At 45.0% G+C, this 18,257-nt stretch overlaps 1 protein-coding gene across 1 annotated transcript; it reads right to left on the reverse strand.

The window, feature by feature from the left end:
• Positions 1–261: 261 nt before the first annotated feature.
• HPRT1 (hypoxanthine phosphoribosyltransferase 1) lies at positions 262–16,476 on the reverse strand. The gene is made up of 9 exons (XM_057404895.1): positions 16,307–16,476; positions 14,546–14,652; positions 13,111–13,294; positions 9,074–9,139; positions 8,090–8,107; positions 5,798–5,880; positions 3,456–3,502; positions 1,754–1,830; positions 262–1,157 (listed from the first exon to the last, which is right to left on the reverse strand). Exons 1-9 carry the CDS (start codon positions 16,331–16,333, stop codon positions 1,110–1,112), a joined length of 657 nt encoding a protein of 218 aa, XP_057260878.1. The 5' UTR covers positions 16,334–16,476; the 3' UTR covers positions 262–1,109.
• Between the last annotated feature and the right edge of the window lie 1,781 nt (positions 16,477–18,257).

An 18,257-nucleotide genomic window follows, 5' to 3' on the forward strand; every position in this document is an offset into this window, starting at 1 on the left:
TGTGTTTCATGACCACATAATCTCCACTCTGAAGGACAGTGCTTAAACCATCTCTGACATCCAGTCTGGTTACGGAACATGCAAGTGTTTCAGTGTTTTCCCCCAGCACTTTTATCATCTCTCTTATAGACAGGACAACAACACCCAAAGGCTCTACGCAGAGTTTGCCTCCACTGACAGAAACACTCAGGAAAAACCTCACTGAGAGGAAAATGTCAGAGCACTTTAATACACAGAATGAGGGGCATCGATGGATGGGGCTTATTTTAAAGAGACAGCCTTTATTTAAAGTACTTTGTTTTGCAGATCTTAGAAAGTAAAACATTACAATACCTTTTTTTTTTCCCCACAAATATATTAAAATCGTTTAAATTTCAAAGGCAATTCCACTGACTGATGGATATTTGGAAAGACAAAAGAAACCTCTAACAGAAACAGGCAGCTCCACTAGACTGAGAACTTAAACATTCTGCTTTGTCACTCCAGCTCCTTAAAAAAGGAAGAAAACTACAAAACCAAAAGGACATTTTTCACCCAGGCTTTCCTTTACAGCAGTAAGGCAACTCCAGGAGATCTGAGCGAGCTCCTTGGAGAGTACAGATACTGTAACTGGCTGCTCCTCATGCTTTCTAACACCCAAAGGTGCAACGATCCATTAATCACATTTTGTGCATTAAAATATAAAACTTAAATTACAGCTTTTAAAAATATTACTCATAGACTTCCCTATCATAAAATGTTTGACATTTACAGTACTTGGAACTATTTCAGTTCTGGGTTGATGAGGTTTAAGCAATTTACCACTGCAAGAGTTAGACTCTGGAGCTCACAAACAGCACAACCCAACCAGGGGCAGCAATAGTCGGTAGAGTCATAGTGCAAATCAAAATCAGGAGTGCAGAATTGCACTAGTTGTTTCCATCTCTAAGATACAAATGAACAAGACGAGCTCTTATATTGTACATGCAATAAATTATAGCAAGCACAGGACAATGGGGGCATTCTACGAGTTTAGCTGGTGTTCCAGAGTTGAAGCCTGTGAAAGATGGGACTCAGTAAACAAAACCTGTGAAAGCTCTGTTGCCACACACAGCACTCCAACTGTGCTTTCATGCCTTGTACTTCTGCTTCCCCGTCTCGCTGATCACACAGATGTGCTGAAAGAAAACAAAGTCAGAAAAGTCATGTAAGAGACCAGTGGTTCACATGCATTTTCAGTAACGTGCTTCTGAGAGGAGCACAAGCACGCTACACGTTTCAGTGCAAAAGCCACTTGTGATGCTGCTTATGCAGAACACATCGAGCCTTTTTTTGCCTAAAAATCTCAACATTGCCTTTTTTCTCCTCCCCCTCACTGTCCCACCCAAAGTCTGCTGAGTGAGACCCAGATGAAGAACTAACGACTTAGAATTGAAGCTGAACCCCTTTTAACATCCAAGGTCTAACATAACCAAACCAATGCGCTTATTTGCTGTAGACACCGGGTAACCTCAGAAACTTCCACAGACTTATTTCAGAGCTCACAGGAGATGGGTCGCCTCAATTCTGCGTGCAGCAAAACAGCTTCTGGTTTCCTAAGAGCTCCAAAACGCTCTCGTGCTGCTCCAGGATTTGCTCTCATCGCTGCATCCCCAATGGAACGTTTGCACAAGAGGCACGATTTAGGGAGAAGGGAGGGTGATGTGAGGAGCGTTCCCTTCCTTCCTCCTCCCCGCTTTTGAATGCACAAAAACATACAGAAGAAATGACTTACGTTCAAATCTCTGAAGTATTCATTGTAATCGAGGGCGTATCCCACAACAAATTTGTCTGGCACTTCAAAGCCAACAACTGAAAAAGACCATAAGGCACCATCATGTTAGAAAAGCACTTCCTAGAGTTCACTGAACCTTTTTAACAGAGGCAGTGTGGAATGCTATAGAGATATAAGCATCCCCACTCATTTCATTTCTTCCACTCAAGTACCCTCAGTTAACATTTGAGCTCTTTTAAAAGTCTAATTGACTTTGCTGATTTAGTTTAACAACTAAAGCAAAATTAAATGGAGGCATTTATTGGCTCCCACACAGCAGCATGGTGCACGAGAGGTACCCGCAGGCATGATGAAAAGGAAGGTTCAGCCGTCAGCTCCTTCAAAACTAAGGATGCTCAAGTCCAATAGGACTTTCTGTGAAAGGCTGGGAGAGGGAGCATGGGATAATGTGAGTATCAAACCCAGAGTAACTGCAGGGAAACCAACCCTTCACCCTTCAGAAACTGCCTGCATGGAGGCTGCTCTTGCAACTTGCAGGCAATGGCCTGACATGTAGGAATATACTATGACTGCTAAAGCACATCTTAGATGCTTATTCCCTGGTATAAATAGTAAAGAGCAAAGAGCACTCTGCTCTCTATGGAGTCACTCGCAGGTTACAGAAACAGGTAGTTTGGGTTGTTCTGAAAGGCTCCTCAGCACAGGGAAGCCGTGTGCTTTCCTCTATAAGGAAAACAGAGATGAATTGTACAGGTCAAAGAAAAGGCTGTGTGCACTTGTGGAAACATGAAGGTGATGTTTACTGTCTGCTTGGCCTCACAACACAGAGGCCCAGCCTTGTCGTCTCTTCTTTCAGAGCTCCCATGTCCTGCACTGAACAGGTTGCCTCTGTGCACAGATGGCAAAATAAGGCAGCTGCTGCAAGATGCTCAGAAGCAGACCATTAACCCAGCTAAGCCAATAATAAGATCTCAGCAATGAGGGGCATCCTTGACTGAGGGGAGCACCTCAGTCAAGCTTTAAGGCACTGAAAATCTTCAGCTCCAGAGTATCTTACAACCCGGGAAAGAAGGAGGAAGAGGATGTGATTCTGCTGCTAAATTCACTCCACTCCCGCAGTGAAAGTACGTGGTTCAGATTAACAGGAATTTAGCCTCTGGAACAGGGTTACAACACAAAGCCCTTCCCAAGGAGCTGTCACTCTGGTATCACTGCTGTGGATCCTGTTCCTTTCTTTATGGCCTTGGGACAGACAGGAGAAGACAAGAAGAGAGTAATTCAGATGGCCAGACATAACCTGGTTTCTGCCAATTTAGGCATCTTATCACAGTAAACCTTTATCAGACCTGCTACCCCACGTGGTCCTCCTACATCACTGGGGACACCCAAACAGCATGAGGTAACTAGGTGTAGGCACTCAAATCACTTCCAAGTGTCAAAGGTGTATCCAGCAGGTTCTGCTGACCAAAGCAATTTGACTACAACCGAGCTGGGAGGATTTACCCATGAAAAGGGTGTAACTCAGACCAAAATACCAAAGTTTGCTTTTCATACAGTAAAATGTCACAGAAAGTTAAGGGGAAGGAAAAATAAAAAGCATGAGATCAAATCCAGATTAATTCTGTCAAAGTAAGAGCAAAAGGGTACACAATACATTGACATCTGCTTAAAAATGAGTAATGGTTGTCAAAAGGTCACTTACAGTCTGGCCGATATCCCACGCTTCGAGGAGTTCTTTTTACCAACAAACTGTCAAAGAAAACCAATATAAAACTGAAACAGAAAAGAACCACATCCATTTTGATGACAAGCAAGCCGAATCTGGGTCTTTGTAGGCAGAAAGGAAACCACCACTACACATATTTCAAGCTGTTATTTGCAGGTGCAACAAATCCTAAGGACAAAAGCAAAACTTTCTCAAAGCACAAAAGGTTCACAGCCTAAAGGGTAACTAACAGGTCTGCGAGAAAGGGGCCAGGAGATATGGAGCTGGATGGATTGTCATTGTGAAAAGGGTGTTAGGAACTTCAGGTGCAATTTATCTTAGAGCTAAGGAGGTGACAACTTGGGATCTCGCCAGAGCAACTGAGCTCTTTTCAAAGGCATCAGTATTACAAAACAAAAGTTCAGCTGCTTCAGTGCAGTGCACCGATGCAGTAAGTCCTCACCTGCTTTTTACTGTCAGTACTACTAACTCCATGAAGAAAATGTAATTGATTCTGATGGTCCTTCCAGAATTAAGTCAGAGGTGTAAAAAGCATGGAGATACAGAGCTGGGGGTACTGGAGCAGACAGAAATGCCTTGCTAGTTTAGTCTGATTTGCTCTTTATTCAGTTGAGCACTTCCAACCCTCAGAAGAGGACCCCCCAAGCCTGACATCTGTCTGTCTGTGAGATACAGAGGCTTTAGGAGGAAAAGAAAAGGTGGCCAATAGATGAGCAGAAACAGAGGTCATCTTAGCTTTGTGCATTAAGCACGGAGCTCCTTCTCTCCCGGCTCACCCCTGAAGGTGTCAGAGTCAGTTTCCATTTTAAACAGTTCTGAAACTTCTAGTCATGAGAATTGGTCTCAGATTGGAGCAAAGAAACCCCCAAATCACATCAGCATTAATTCACATCTCCCTGCTACAGCTGCTTAATTGCCAAGGAGGAGGAGGGGAAAAAGAAAAAGAGAGGCAAGTGAAGTGACTGAGAACATTACACTCAGAACTATCTAGAATGATCACGTTTGCCTGCTCAGGTCTTGAACAGACCCAAATTGCTGCAAGAGGTTCAAACAACAGGAAACTGGACTCTGCTCATACTACCTATATTCATGCTGTACGCTGCAGTGTGAGGGCACTCGTCAGTGACAAACACTTAAAGTTTGGCACACCTAATCCAGCCAGAGAGAAACCCTCAAGCACCTCACCTTCAGCAGGTCACCTCCAGATTATCAGCAGGAAGAGCTGTTCTCCTTGTCTAATGACTGCTTTGACATTGTTATGGCAACACAACTGATTAGATATCACTCACAGCTCTGCTTTATCTCTAATCCCCAGCACTCACTATGCTTTTCTTGTGAAATGCACACCCACAGCATAGTAGTGCAAAAGATGCAGTTTTAAAAAGGAAGTAGGAAGAATGTTGACATTGGTCAATAACCTAATTTTATCCTCAACATTTCATGTTCTTTGCACGTTATTTAATTACAAACTGCTTCAAAACTAATGGATCCAAGTACATCGGAAAGCCTGGAAGAGCACATGGCTGGGTGACTGTCACAGAATGACCTCTAAAGCTCAGCTGCCCCATGCACACTACACAAACAATGCTGTTAAGTGTGCAAACTGATTTAATTCTACCATTAAAGGCAAACTAAAAAAGGTTTCTATCGCACAGGGACACCACAAGCAGAAACAAGTATGTCTGAATAGGTATTGCATATATGGGAGTGACAACCACTGATTTTTTTACCTCCTTTTCTAGTAAAGGGCCACACTTATGAACTAAATGTGTGTTGAAAATAACTTTACCAACTCCAGAGGGCATTTTTAAGTACAAAAGATTCAAATTCTTCCATATCTTTCTAAACCTAATGTGGGCTTAAGTGGTAAAATCCCCCAAATCTCACCATAATATAAGGAAAGACATGGCATTTTGTAGGCCAGGCTGGACAGGGCTTGGACCAACCTGCTCTAGTGGAAGGTGTCCTTGCCTGTGACAGTGGGTTGGAACTGGATGAGCTTTAAGGTCCCTCCCAACACAAATCATTCTATGATTCCACATAGCAGGCATACACAAGCTATTCCCTTCTGAAGCACTGAAATTCCTCCAGCAGCAAGACTGGAAAGGGCCAGCCTTAAACATATCTTCTCATAATAAGCAGAAATGCTTTTGGAGTTCATATACTGAACTTCAACAGACCATATCATATAGGACTCCTGCAGAAGTGTTCCCACCCTTTTCTCCCCCATGGAAATGTATTATGCAGTCTTTTCCTTAAACACTGTGTATCCTTCTTAATGTGAAATACAGCACAAACAATCATCACGGAAAACTTACCTGGCTACCTTCACCATCTTTGGATTGTATTGCTTAAGTAGAGACAGCAATGTCTTCATTGTTTTACCAGTATCAATTATATCCTGAGAATAAAAAAACCTCACATAAGAAAGAATAGTAACCACGTCAGAGAAGCATTTTCAAGTTCCTATCACAGAAACTGGTCATCCCCAACAGCATCCAAATATGCCAAAACCCTATCTGCGATCAAATATATGTGACACGTAACACCACGCTGTGCTTATGCAACTATGCTCAGTCAAGTGATCACACACATTAACAATAGTTCTTAATTGGGGATAACTGTGACTTTGAAAGCAGTTACTGAACTATGACATTCTTGGCTCCTTTTGGAGATTTTATGGCTTGTGCTCCTTGCAGCTATTAGACAAACAATGTTTAATTTGAACATGATAAGAGTAACATTAGTCTTGTGCTGAGCTCAGTTACAGCAAAGGGAAAACAAGCAGAACAACCCGTTATTGCAATGAAAGAAAAAGGAGTGCAATTTACACCCCAGATCCAAGAAACAGCTGGAGAAATTGCACTGGCAATATCTGGGTGCAGTTCTGAAGTCTACACTCAAACGCGCTAAAAAGGGATTTTGACACACACACTGCTTTTATCCCATCCACTGCACAGATAGGCAGAAAAACAGAGTATATGGCTTACAAGTGAGGATCAGAAACGGACTCCTCATCTGGACTGAAATAATAACACTGTCTTTAGAGGAACAGTCCATACCCTGGCCTGGAATCAAGGCTGTTTGAAGTGAAGGAGGCAGATAACACAGAAGCAGCAATGTCCTGGTTTCAGCTTGTTTTCCCATGACTCCCAATTAAAATATCAAACAAAGCAGCCATACCACCTTTCACAAGTAATGCTTTCAATCAGGGTTATAAACTCAAGAGAAGTTAAAGGCATACAGATACACAGATAAAAACAGAAGGTGGGGAATAAACAGATGTAGCTACTTCCACACTGTAAAACAGAGCTTATTACTGGGCATTTGTCATGCGATTATCTGTACACTGGAGGTGAATCTCCATTTTGATCAGCTTCTTTTGCACATTAAAGGGTTGAAATCTAGGAAAGCCTGGTGCTCTGGAGCATAAGATATTAAACCCCCAATAAATGTGCATTTGTATTGTTTGACAGGTAAAACAGTGATCTGTAAAGGGTTCGTATTTGACAGTGTCTGAGACAAGTCATGGGGTAATGATTCACTGAAGACATGAGAAACTAACCTAGTTAACTGTCTGGAGCTTTAAAGACATACATTCATCTGCAATTGAGAGGATATGTAATTAAATGCATCTGCCTATCTGAAGCAAAATATACTTCAAAGGACACCAGTGCTCACAGAGATGACTGCTGTATACATACTATTTTGGTAGGAGTTTTGGAACTGACTGTGCTTCCTGTGGAATAATATAACCTTCTCAAAGAAAACCCCAACAACAAAACGTCCTTAAAACCACATTGTATGAGAGGAAACATCCTTCCTTTTGGCTGCTGAAGCAGTTGCCATAGCTGTTTCTTTGCTTACAAACAAGCCATTTCCATTATTTGGGGCATGAAGACATTATTAGGCTGTACATCCACATTTGCTGCTTCCCTATCCTGAAATTGGCAATCTTACTGCAGAACAGCCCTGTCAAAGCCATATAAGTAACTCTGCCCATCAAGAGAGAGGTATGAGAGCAAGAATTAAGCAACTAGGCAACCAAACTGAGGTGTACTGTACCTGGTATCACCCAAAGCACCATGACAAAACAGAGGAATAGGAATTTAGCCACTGCAAGATGCTCACGGAGAATTACTGTTCTCTGTGGCACCATTGTCTAAACAAGCTACACACAGGGACATTGGGCTCAGACGTGTTTCTCATGTATTTTAGGATATTCCTTCAAGGAACATCTTTCTAGCCTTGCAGTTTAATTTCTAGCTTGCTGCTTTATAAACACAGAACAATAACATGCTTTAACACCACCTGATCAGGCTACTTTCTAAAACTAAACAACAAAAGGCAGTTTAGAATTGCCAGAATCCCAGAAAACTGAAAGCAAATGTGAACAATTTTACATGGATATTTTCCTTGCTAAATTTAGCAGTTGAATGCAACTGGAACATTCAAAGCACGAATAATGGCAAATTCAGAGCCCACTTGCAAAATTCAGGCCTGGAATCAGAAGCTAGAAGCCTTGAAACCAGAAACTGTAGGTTTTCTGGCTTAAGAACAACTTCAATTAGAACTCTTTTCGCAGCCACACATGAGAACATGATACTTACTTCTACGATCAAAACATTCTGGTGGGAGGAAAAAGAGAAATAAGAAAACTCCATTAACATTCAGAGAATATACAATTCTTTATATATATTAATCTCGAACTTACTAATTTTAATTGCACTTAAATAGTTGTACCACCATCACTTACGTTGGTTTACACACGTAACAGTGAATTCTATGTAGTTAACAAATCTGATGCTCCAATAACCATTAGCTGGCAATGAGATTCTCCTCAACGTCTCATGCTGAGCACAAAATGGTCTTTAAATTATTCAGACTTTGAGAATTCTAAACATATGCAAATGAGATAAAACAGAGTCTACACCATTCGTATTCCTCTAAAGCAGAATGTCACACTAGAGACATGTACGTGTCTGTTGTTACCTACATCCTTTATGTTGAACTGTGACATACCTGCCTTAGACATCACATGTGTAAGGAGAAGGGTAAGGTAACATATTCTGACTGAGCAGGAGGCAGTGATGCTTTAACCCCAGATATCTGGCTCAGTGATCTCCACGGAGTCACTGGAGAACAGCAGATTCCCAGTTTACATTCTCCCATTTCCTTCTCACTGACTGTAACAGGAGTCTCCGTTGGTACCCTGGGCTGCAGATTACACATCTTAACAACATGAATTCCCCTCCCTGTTTCAGTGAAACACCACTACAGCAAATAAATAAAGCTGCTGTCTTTTAAAGGCAGTTTGCAGACAACAACCCCCACAAGAGCATTCTTCTAAAGGCATTGCAGAAAAATCTCATAAAACTTTGCTGATGCTGAATGGGGTTTAGTTAGGTTCAGACTAAACTCACAGCTGTGGTGGGGCTTATCCACTCCCCTATATACAGTGGCAAATATTTAAATGAAACTCATTAGTTTTCATTTAACTCTGTTTTCTTCACACAGTAAAAGAGCAGCCTTAAAACACCATGCAGGTACGTGCATTCTTGTGGCTTGGTTTGGATTTAAACAAAGAGCCATACCTTTCCAGTCAAGGTTGAGAGGTCATCTCCACCAATGACTTTTATATCTCCAGTTGACTGATCATTCTAAGAAAGAAAAGGGTGAGCATTAGCATTACCAGAATTAAAGTAATTGGGGTTTTTATTCCAGTAAATATCAAACCTGCAAAGTACATAACCAGCGAATGTTAATGCTTGCAAGAAACGGCACCAAAAGCGTCTACTAGCTAAGAAACTGCAAGTGAAATTAAAAGGTGGTATTTCAGATTAAAGACTTTGACAAGCACTGTCAGTGCTTCTGTAACAATGCAAACAATAACTCAACTGAACAGCAGCAACCTCACTGCACTGAGAAAGTCCCAAAACAAAGACGTCCCAGATGGTGCTGCTTGACCTAGCAGATACACGCACTGCTACTGAATGCCTGAGATACTGCCTGCGTCGACCACAAACGTGATTTAGTTGAGCACTGTACTCATAAAGCTAAAGGACATTTCCTGTGTTCACCCTATCTTAACATTATCTTCTTTAAGCTTTGCCTTATGTTACAGGATTCTCTCTTATCTATTCCTACGCTAACAGGGATTTCATTCTCCTTCCATGGAAGCATGTAAAAAAATCATCATTCCTTACAAAATAACAATACAGCAGATATGACAGGTAGTTTTCCATTAATTTATGGGCAGAGATGACTCGTACTCCTCAACAAATGCACAGGATCAGGTTCCTGATAATGTGTCTGGCTACAAAGCAACACACTATGCTCAAACAAGACATCACAGAACTGCAGGTTACTGTAAACCTTTGGCTTAGGCATGCCGAAGTATGATGATGAGCAGAGGAAAACCAACCTAACCATCAAAACCTTTCCTGCTCCTTCCCACCACAAACCATACCAATTGCTACACTTCTAACAGCAACATAAATCTGCATTAGCACATAAACCTCCATTCCTATGCAGGGGCTGAGTTCCTGAGCAATGAAAGGATAAAACAAATCAGTTAAAGAATTCCTGACACTGGTTGCAACCAAATTTCCACTGGAAAGAACTTTCTTTAATGATTAAGCAGTGTTTCAATTACCTTCAGGTGCATTATTTCTGATGTCAGGACTGGTAAAGCTTTAATGCTCTGTGGTTTAACACATCAGAGTTTTATGTTTGAATCTCTTTTCACTGCCTCCCCCCTTGTCACAACGGGAAAACAATAATGCTTACCAAGACTGTAACTCCTGACTCAAGCGATTCCAAGTTCACCTTTTAAAAAGGCACTGTAGGATCCTTATGGCATTTGCTCCAAGGCTTGATTACCCGAGATCTCTCAGGAACCCACTGTGATCAGCCTGACCAGAGTTTAGCATGTCCTCCACTGGCAAACCCTATTTCCCCAAGTGACAGAGCAACACATCCCTCGTCTTTTGACTGCCCTTCATGACTACATAAGCAACGTTTGCTCATTTCCAAGCTGAAACACAGGAGACTGGGGAAAAGCCATTCTTCCTGCAGCACAAACAAAACTGACTGTTTGTCAGGGATACCAAGCTCTGGGGCTGTTCACAACCACCATCTTCCCCTTTCTTAACAGCTTGCCAGATCATCAGAATTCATCTGTAAGGGCTTGGAAAAGCTGGAGTTCCGAGCAAAGTTTAATCACAGCTTGCTCACGTCAGTATTCTGAGAGAATTATTTTTGGGTGCAGACCAGTAGGAACTTTGCAATGCAACACAAAAAAAACCCATATGCTTGTAAATATTAAATGATCACTTTGAAACAAGAATAGAACCTCAATTATACCCATTTCAGAACCGTTACAGAAGTTCAGCTGCTTTGTTTATGTGCCCAGGGTATTTTTAACATCTTTTATCCAGTGTGTAAAGGCAGGCAATGTGATCTAGTAACCACATCCAAAGACAGCAACAACGAGCTAGCTTCACTTTCAACTGTCCATGGCAGTTTGTGATGGTTTTCTCCTCATTAAACATAGATGCTTCCATCTAGTAAAGCACAGATTAAGAACGACAGAGCAGATACAGCATTTGGACTCTATTAATGATGGAAGACCCAGTCAATCTGTTACATACAGCTCGTGTTAGGACAATTTTACCTGGTCTATCAAGTTATGCAATCTAAAGGACATATGTCTGGATATTAATAACCACCTAAGAGAATCCACAGAAATTAAATACTCATAAATGCTGTAGTGGAGGCAATAGGTAACAGGAGCTCCTCACTCATCTAGGACAAGAAAACATTCTTTTATAGAATTGGCTGACAGAACTCAAAACCCGGAAGCCAACACCTCAAGGAAAACATTCTGCTTAGACAGCTTTCTGCCTAAATTCCTCCACTTTTCCTCTATTCTTTTCTATTACAAAAACAGGCTTTTAATTTCCTTAAAACTTACTTCGCCCCTCAGTCCCCTATTGATATCAAGGCACTGTAGTGGAGTAATAGAGGAAAGCAGCTAGCAGTAGCAATAAAGAAATTAACCAAAGCATGCCCACACCAGTATGAGCAAAAAGAACATGCATGTAATAAGGCAGCCTTGCTTTTTAACGGAGGGTTTTCTCCAGGTGTTTCAAGCCATTTCTCCACTAGTTTTTTCCACGTTAGCAAGTAGAGAGAGTGAAAGGGTGCAGTCTTTATGTTGCCTTTTTAAACAAGCTAAGTAAGTGATTGGAAGCGTTCCCTTCCAACTTAAATACAGTGCAGAAGCACAGGGAGTGCCTGGTGAGATACAACCAAAGCTGGCACGAACCCTTCTGCCCAGCCTTGCCTTCTCATTAAAGAGCATAGCTAAATCGCTGCCTCGTGCTCAACCAACATGAGCATGGTCTCCAGGGAAGCCCTGCATGGCCCAGCAGTGTACATGCCTCAGGCACCAGGGCTGCTGGGCTTGCAAACAGACCAGCCCAAAGCCCCACGCAGTTCTGGGCTCCACCATGACATGTTAGCAGACAGCTCAACAGCAGTCCTGAACCGATGAGGTTCTCTGACAGTCCAAATAACTGTCCAAATAACAGTCAGCAATAACTCCTTCTCTGGTTGCACAGTTTAATGAAATGAAGGATGAAGCTGAGTTTCCAATTTAGTAATCTCTGTTTTTTTCTACTGGCACAGGCACTCATCTACAACTGCAGCAAATAAACTACAGCACTGACTTGAATGCAGGGCTGCTGAGAGAGAGCTCACAGCAGACCCTTATAAAACAATTCATTCCAACACTAAACAGAAACAAATCAAATGGAATTATTTCCATGCCACAGGTGGAACAAACTATAAATACCATCCTCAACATGAGTCCAGGCTGCTGCTAAGCCAGGAAGCACACAGTACCGACATACACTTGCTTCTTCCTTTGACCTGCCCAACATAACCTCGTGCTTCCTCCTATAAAACTCACACATGACCTCAGGTTACAGAAAGTTCCATTTCCCCATGAAGTTAAAACCTTGTGCTCAGAATGAAAACAAATCCTTCTCCAAAAATGCAAACTCAAAGCAACCTATGGCTAGTCTTGAAAAGGTCAAGCCACCAATCATAAATCTACATTTATGAATATACTATTTCCTCAAGGACAAATACAGTTTATTTTATTCATTGTTTGGTTGAGCCAAACAAAGGGTGAGATAGGGAACTGGGGCAGAACTGTTTTTTGCAGCTTTCAAGTTTTCTTGTTCAATGAATGATGTCTAAACCACACAAAAATCCCTAGAATTAAGTTTTTATAACTGTAATTGTGGGAGAAATCTCTGTGTTATTCTAGATTCAGAGCTTTAGAGATGGAGTAGTGCACGGAGAGGAAACTGTTAAACAAGTAAAGACCATGGAAAGGGTCTCTGTGCCCTGCATGATTCTACTGGGCTGCGGAGATAAAGGTCCAAAAGAAAACAGGTTATCTAATAAAGTAGAAAAAGAGTAAATTAACTTGTGACTCTTAATTCCCTTAATTATTTAATATTAGCACATTCTGGCAGTAACAATATTAAACCGTGACTGCTAGTAATTTGAAGTTAGTCATATTCATATAGAAACAGCACAGCACTGCAGAGATACTTACACAGTAACTCTTCAACCTAATGAAGTCGACAGTCATGGGGATCGATTTGTCACTGTTTCTGTTCAGTGCTTTGATGTAGTCTAATAAATCAGCAAAGAATTTATAGCCACCTTTGAGTACGCAGAGTGCTACGATGTGGTGTCCTCCCATGCCCTTCATAATTTCTCGTGCCAGTCTCTCCGTCCTGTACAAAACCAAGAGAGAGTCAGCTCTCACAACACCCTGCATCTGCTCACTTAGAGCAGCAAACTGGGAAACACGTTGTGCTCAGCAATAATTGCCTACCACTTTGGTTACTTTTACACATTATTGGTCAACACAAGTTCTGCTTTTCAAGGTTAATCTAACAGCAGTGCTGCCAAATGCCTTTGCTTTCATACATCACACTCAGCCAAGGCAAAACTTAACACTCTGAAGCTGTTTCACGCTGGGTATGTGACATGAAGATGTGTTTGCTCCTTCCAGAGACAGGTTCAGCTTCATGCAAAGAGCAGCATAAGCTAACACAACCCAAAGGGCAGCAGCCCTCACTATCCTGGGGAGCAAGGAAACCCTCAAACTGTAAACTACAGAGTGTATTTGCCAAGTCAGAACGCCAGCAAGACACTGGCATTCTGCAAGACACAATACCAAGGAAGCAGAGCAAGAGAACACTGCACTGCTCCTCCGCAATCACTGTTTCTAAATTTACCCTGTAATTTCTTTTAGAAGCACAGTATGTATTTGTTGTGTGCCAGAGAAAGCCTACGATTGCTTTAAGTCCATTACTTAATAACATGTACTTTGTCCAATTTTTTCCTTTATATGGACTTGCAGCATAAAGCTTTTATAGTATTTAAAAGCAGTAATTATAAGAAGGTTTGTATCTAATCAACCAGGACCACACAGGATCTAGATGCATTCCCGTTCACAAGATCTCCAGGAAGGTCTTCCACAGCACATCATACATTCTGGCAACCACAGGAGTGACAGGCTGATACCTGTAGGAGCCAATGTCTATCCCAGAAGGCAGGAGGAAGGTGGATATTACTTATCTACCACACAGACATGAGAAAGTCTAAGGTGATGTGATTAATAATTTTCTCTTAATAATATCCAATGGAAACTCAAGAGGCTGTGGTTGTTTTCAGACTGAACCGGCACAACGTTGTCTAACTGGGTTTTAAGGAGGTAAAAGATCAAAGAAACACCGGAAAGAAAGCCACAGATTGCAATATTCCCCAAAATTTCATGTCAGATTTCCAAACAACAGCATAACTGCAAATGTACAAACTCTTAACCAGCCAAACACCAGCTACTCAGCACTGGGACTTCTTGGTCTCTAAATGAAATCTATTTAGACAGGCACCAGGCAGCAAAAACTATCCCTGGAAGATTGTTTATTCCAGCATGAGGGAATCAGCTGGAGCAGTGCGCTGTGTGAAGTCAAACCAACCTGTCCATGATGAGCCCATGAGGAATATAGACTTTTTCCAGATCATCTGCATAATGTTTAGGTATGCAGAACAAGTCCAGGTCGTAACCTTGCTCATCATCGCCAATCTGAAACGGAAACAAGGTGAGATTTTTACCAAGCCTTACAGCAAGTCTGTGGTGAGAAACTGCTTTCATGAACTACCAAACTCATTGCTCCCATCAGGATCACTGTAATTCCCTCCCTATGGAATTGTCACTGCACTGAACGCAGTGTAAAACGTAACCTCACAGAACCCACAGTTCTGCTAGATTGCTTTAAAAATGATCCATTCAAAAACAACCAAGGAGCTTTCTGCACCTTGGATTTTCCCAGTGTAACACAAAACCTGCATCTGCAAGTAAGCGAGCAGAGGTTTAGACATGGACATTGTCCGAATCCCCACAACAGAACACAAAACAGCTTCAGGAGCACGCCAGGTCCTGCTGCTGTGAAACAAGCGTCCTCAGACCACCATGTGCAAACTGTGGAGGCTCAGGATCCTTCCGAATCTGAAATACAAGCCCTCCTTCAGCAACCTGTTCCACATGGGCAAATTCCCTGTAGGAAACAGCCTGCAACATTAGCAAGCGCACAGTAATTAGGACAAGGAATTAGTGTTTGCGTGTCATTATACCAAATGCAGCATCAAGAATGGCCTTAACCCTATTACAACCTGAAAATGACAATGTGTTTTTCAGTTGCTTCACTCTGGTTTTGCAGCCGAATGCCAGTCGATGTAAAACGAAGATGAGAATCCCACAGGGAAAGCCGAAGCTCATCACTGGCAGTTCACTAGGGCAGGCATTTTAAGCACCCGTTCTGGCTACTGCTGCTCTTGCAGGGCACAATCATTTCAGTGCCTAAGGAAGCACTTACCTGCCCGGCGACCTGTTTACACGGGCCTGTGGATCACCTAATGGGGAACTTCATGTCTACTTCACCCTCCCATCCAAAACAGGCTCTCTCTGAGCTCCCCAAGCACCGAGCCCCTCACCAGGGTCCCTGCAGTCCAGAGCGGGCTGGGAGCTCCCAAAACACACGGCGTTTCCCAGCGGTCCAGACCCACCGTTATACCCAGCGTGTCTCCTAAACTTTCCTCCCTGCATTCGGCAAGGAAGGGGCCCTTCCCGCAGGTCTGTCACTGCCGGCAGGGATGCACAGCCCTCAGCCACCGGGCACCACACGTCGGCACCGGCTTTGTCAAACACCCAAACAACCCCCAAGAACCGCAGCACGCAGGGCAATAACGCAACGAAAACGCTCTCCCTGCGGGCACGCACCCAAACGCCAGCCCCTAAGGGAGCCACGGGCAGCCCGGCTCCCTCCCAGCGCGCTGCGGAGAGCAACAGGAATAGGAAGTTGAGCCGCGCCGCGCTCCGACCTGCCGGGAAGTTCCTTCACCTTCACCGCCGAGCCGGCTCCCGCCGCCGTGCCCTCGCTGCTCCCCTCCACCCGGCCCCAGCGGCGGCCCCGGCCCCGCTCGGGAGAGGGAAAGAGCCTCGGGAAGGAGCCGCGGGCCCGGCGCCGGGATCCTCTCAAGGTGACTCGGCGGGGCCGCGGCTCCCGCCGCTGAGGGACGCGCCGGCCGGGCCGCCATGCCTCGGGGATGGCCAGGTTTAGGGGAGCAGGAGGGACCCTGCAGCGGCAGTGCTGCGGGCACCGCTCATGCGGAGCCCCGGTGCAGCGGGCCGGCTTCCCGCGGAGGAGCAGGGGGAGGGAGGCCGCGGCCGCCGCACTCACCACGATGCAGGGGCTGGGGGTCGCCATGGAGCGGGGCGGCCGCCGGAGGCGGCGGCGGCTGCAGGCGGCGAGGAGGAGCGGCGGCGGCGGCGGCGGGCGACGAGGAGCGGGAGGCACCGCGCCCCGCAGCGGCCCCCGGCGCCGCCTCCGCGCCCACCGCGCTCCCCGCCCTCAACATGGCCGCGGCCTGCAGCGGCGCGGGGACGGCCCCCACGCCATGGCGGCTGCCCGGCCCTCACGGGGGTTGTCCCCGTCCGAGCAGCGTGCACGGCTCAGCGCCATCCCTGCTCCTTCAGGGCTGATCTGCCCCGGCACGATGTGGGGATCACAGAGCCCCAGCCTGGTTTGGGTTGGAAGGGTCCTTAAAGCTCCTGCCCCTGCATCCCTTGTCCCAAGCCCCTCTCAAGCTTTCCTGCAGCCCCTTCAGGCACTGGAGCTGCTCTCAGGTCTCCCCTTCAGGAGCCTTCTCCAGCTGACCCAGCCCAGCTCTCTCAGCCTGGCTCCGGAGCAGAGCTGCTCCAGCCCTCACAGCATCCTTGTTGATCACTTTGGGCCTTCCTGGAAATCCCAGGATCTGGTGGATCCTCATCCTCCTCAGGTGCAGCAAATGCACCCCCTGGCACAGGCAGCTGGAGGTGGGTACCTGAACACCCACCAGACCTGCACATGTAGTGGGGAGCTGGGGCAGGGCAGAGTCACCCGCCATGACCCCAGCAGCACTGAGAGCTTTGTGTCGAGACAGTCGTGATAACCACATCTGGTGCTGCAGGAGATCGCTTGCAGCATTGGCTCCCTGCTAAATACATGGTGGGGTTTTCTCCTCTGCTTCCCGTGAGTGCAGTCGCAACCAGCACCTGCCCGTGGCCCCTTCACAGATGCTGCTCAACATCTGACGTAGGGATGGGACAAGAGGAACCGGCCTCAAGCTGCCCCAGGGCAGGTTTAGATGGAGCTGAGGAACAATTCCTGCCCCAGAGGGTGCTCAGGCATTGGAACAGGCTGCCCAGGGCAGGGCTGCAGTCACCGGCCCTGCAAGGGTTCACTCACCGTGGAGACGAGGCCTCAGTGCCATGGGGCAGAGGTGGCCTCAGCACTGCTGGGGTAAGGGTTGGACTGGAGGAGCTGAAAGGGCTTTTCCAACCTAGGTGATTCTAGGATTTAAAAGCAGGCTTAGCGCTGCCTTGACTGCTTTTTCAAAGGGCAAAGGAGGTGACAGGTCCCACCTTCCCACACACAAATGGAAAGGGATCCCCTGAACCCCTGCCACCTCCCTGCACACGGTGGATAGAAGATGCACATGCCATTTGGTGTAAGATAAGGCCGATGCTGTGTCTGTAGTTGTCTGAAGGAAAAACTTGATCTTGAGGTAAAGTTATAAGCAAGCATGGAAATGCTTAGATGGCTCCAGTGGTCTCAAATGGGGGAAACCAAACCCAACCCAACAGTGTCAACTTTTCCTGTAGGTCTGGAGCTAAGGACAGTAGAACAGTGCAAATGGAAATCCATGGTTTCTTCAGTTCAAGGCCAGGTTGGACACAGGGGCTTGGAGCAAGCTGCTCTAGTGGAAGGGGTCCCTGCCCGTGGCAGGGGTTGGAGCTCCATGAGCTTTGAGGTCCCTTCAACACAAACCATCCTGGGATTCTCTGATCTAGTATTACTCATGTTGGCTCAGCAAACACGACAAATTCAACAGAAGTGTTTCTTTTCATGAAACAACTGATTGAAGCACATTTTAACGAAGCAAATAGGCACAATCCCTAAGGAATGCGGTATTATTGCAGCTAAGGTGTTCGGCTACAGCTGGGCGGGTTAACTCTGGAGTGGGAGGAAGGAGGCTTTATCAAATTGCTTATGGCAGCAGTAAGAAATACGCCCTGCAGCTAACTGATCTCAGGAACATGTCATAGCTGGCCTGTTTCCAGAGCCTTGGAAGAACAGCAGCTGCCCTGTC

This window comes from Pezoporus wallicus, unplaced genomic scaffold (assembly GCF_028554395.1).
Source record: "Pezoporus wallicus isolate ANWC-B61680 ecotype Strahan unplaced genomic scaffold, APGP_CSIRO_Pwel_v1 contig_6217, whole genome shotgun sequence".
Lineage (NCBI taxonomy): Eukaryota > Metazoa > Chordata > Aves > Psittaciformes > Psittacidae > Pezoporus > Pezoporus wallicus.

Bases quoted from the DNA above. Each gene is read 5' to 3' on its own strand.
- HPRT1 (XM_057404895.1), bottom strand. From the start codon at position 16,333: ATGGCGACCCCCAGCCCCTGCATCGTG. The intron at 14,653-16,306 runs GTGAGTGCGGCG...TTTCCGTTTCAG, and splicing joins CCCCCAGCCCCTGCATCGTG to ATTGGCGATGATGAGCAAGG. The intron at 3,503-5,797 runs GTAAGTTTTCCG...TTTCTTTGACAG, and splicing joins AAGATGGTGAAGGTAGCCAG to TTTGTTGGTAAAAAGAACTC.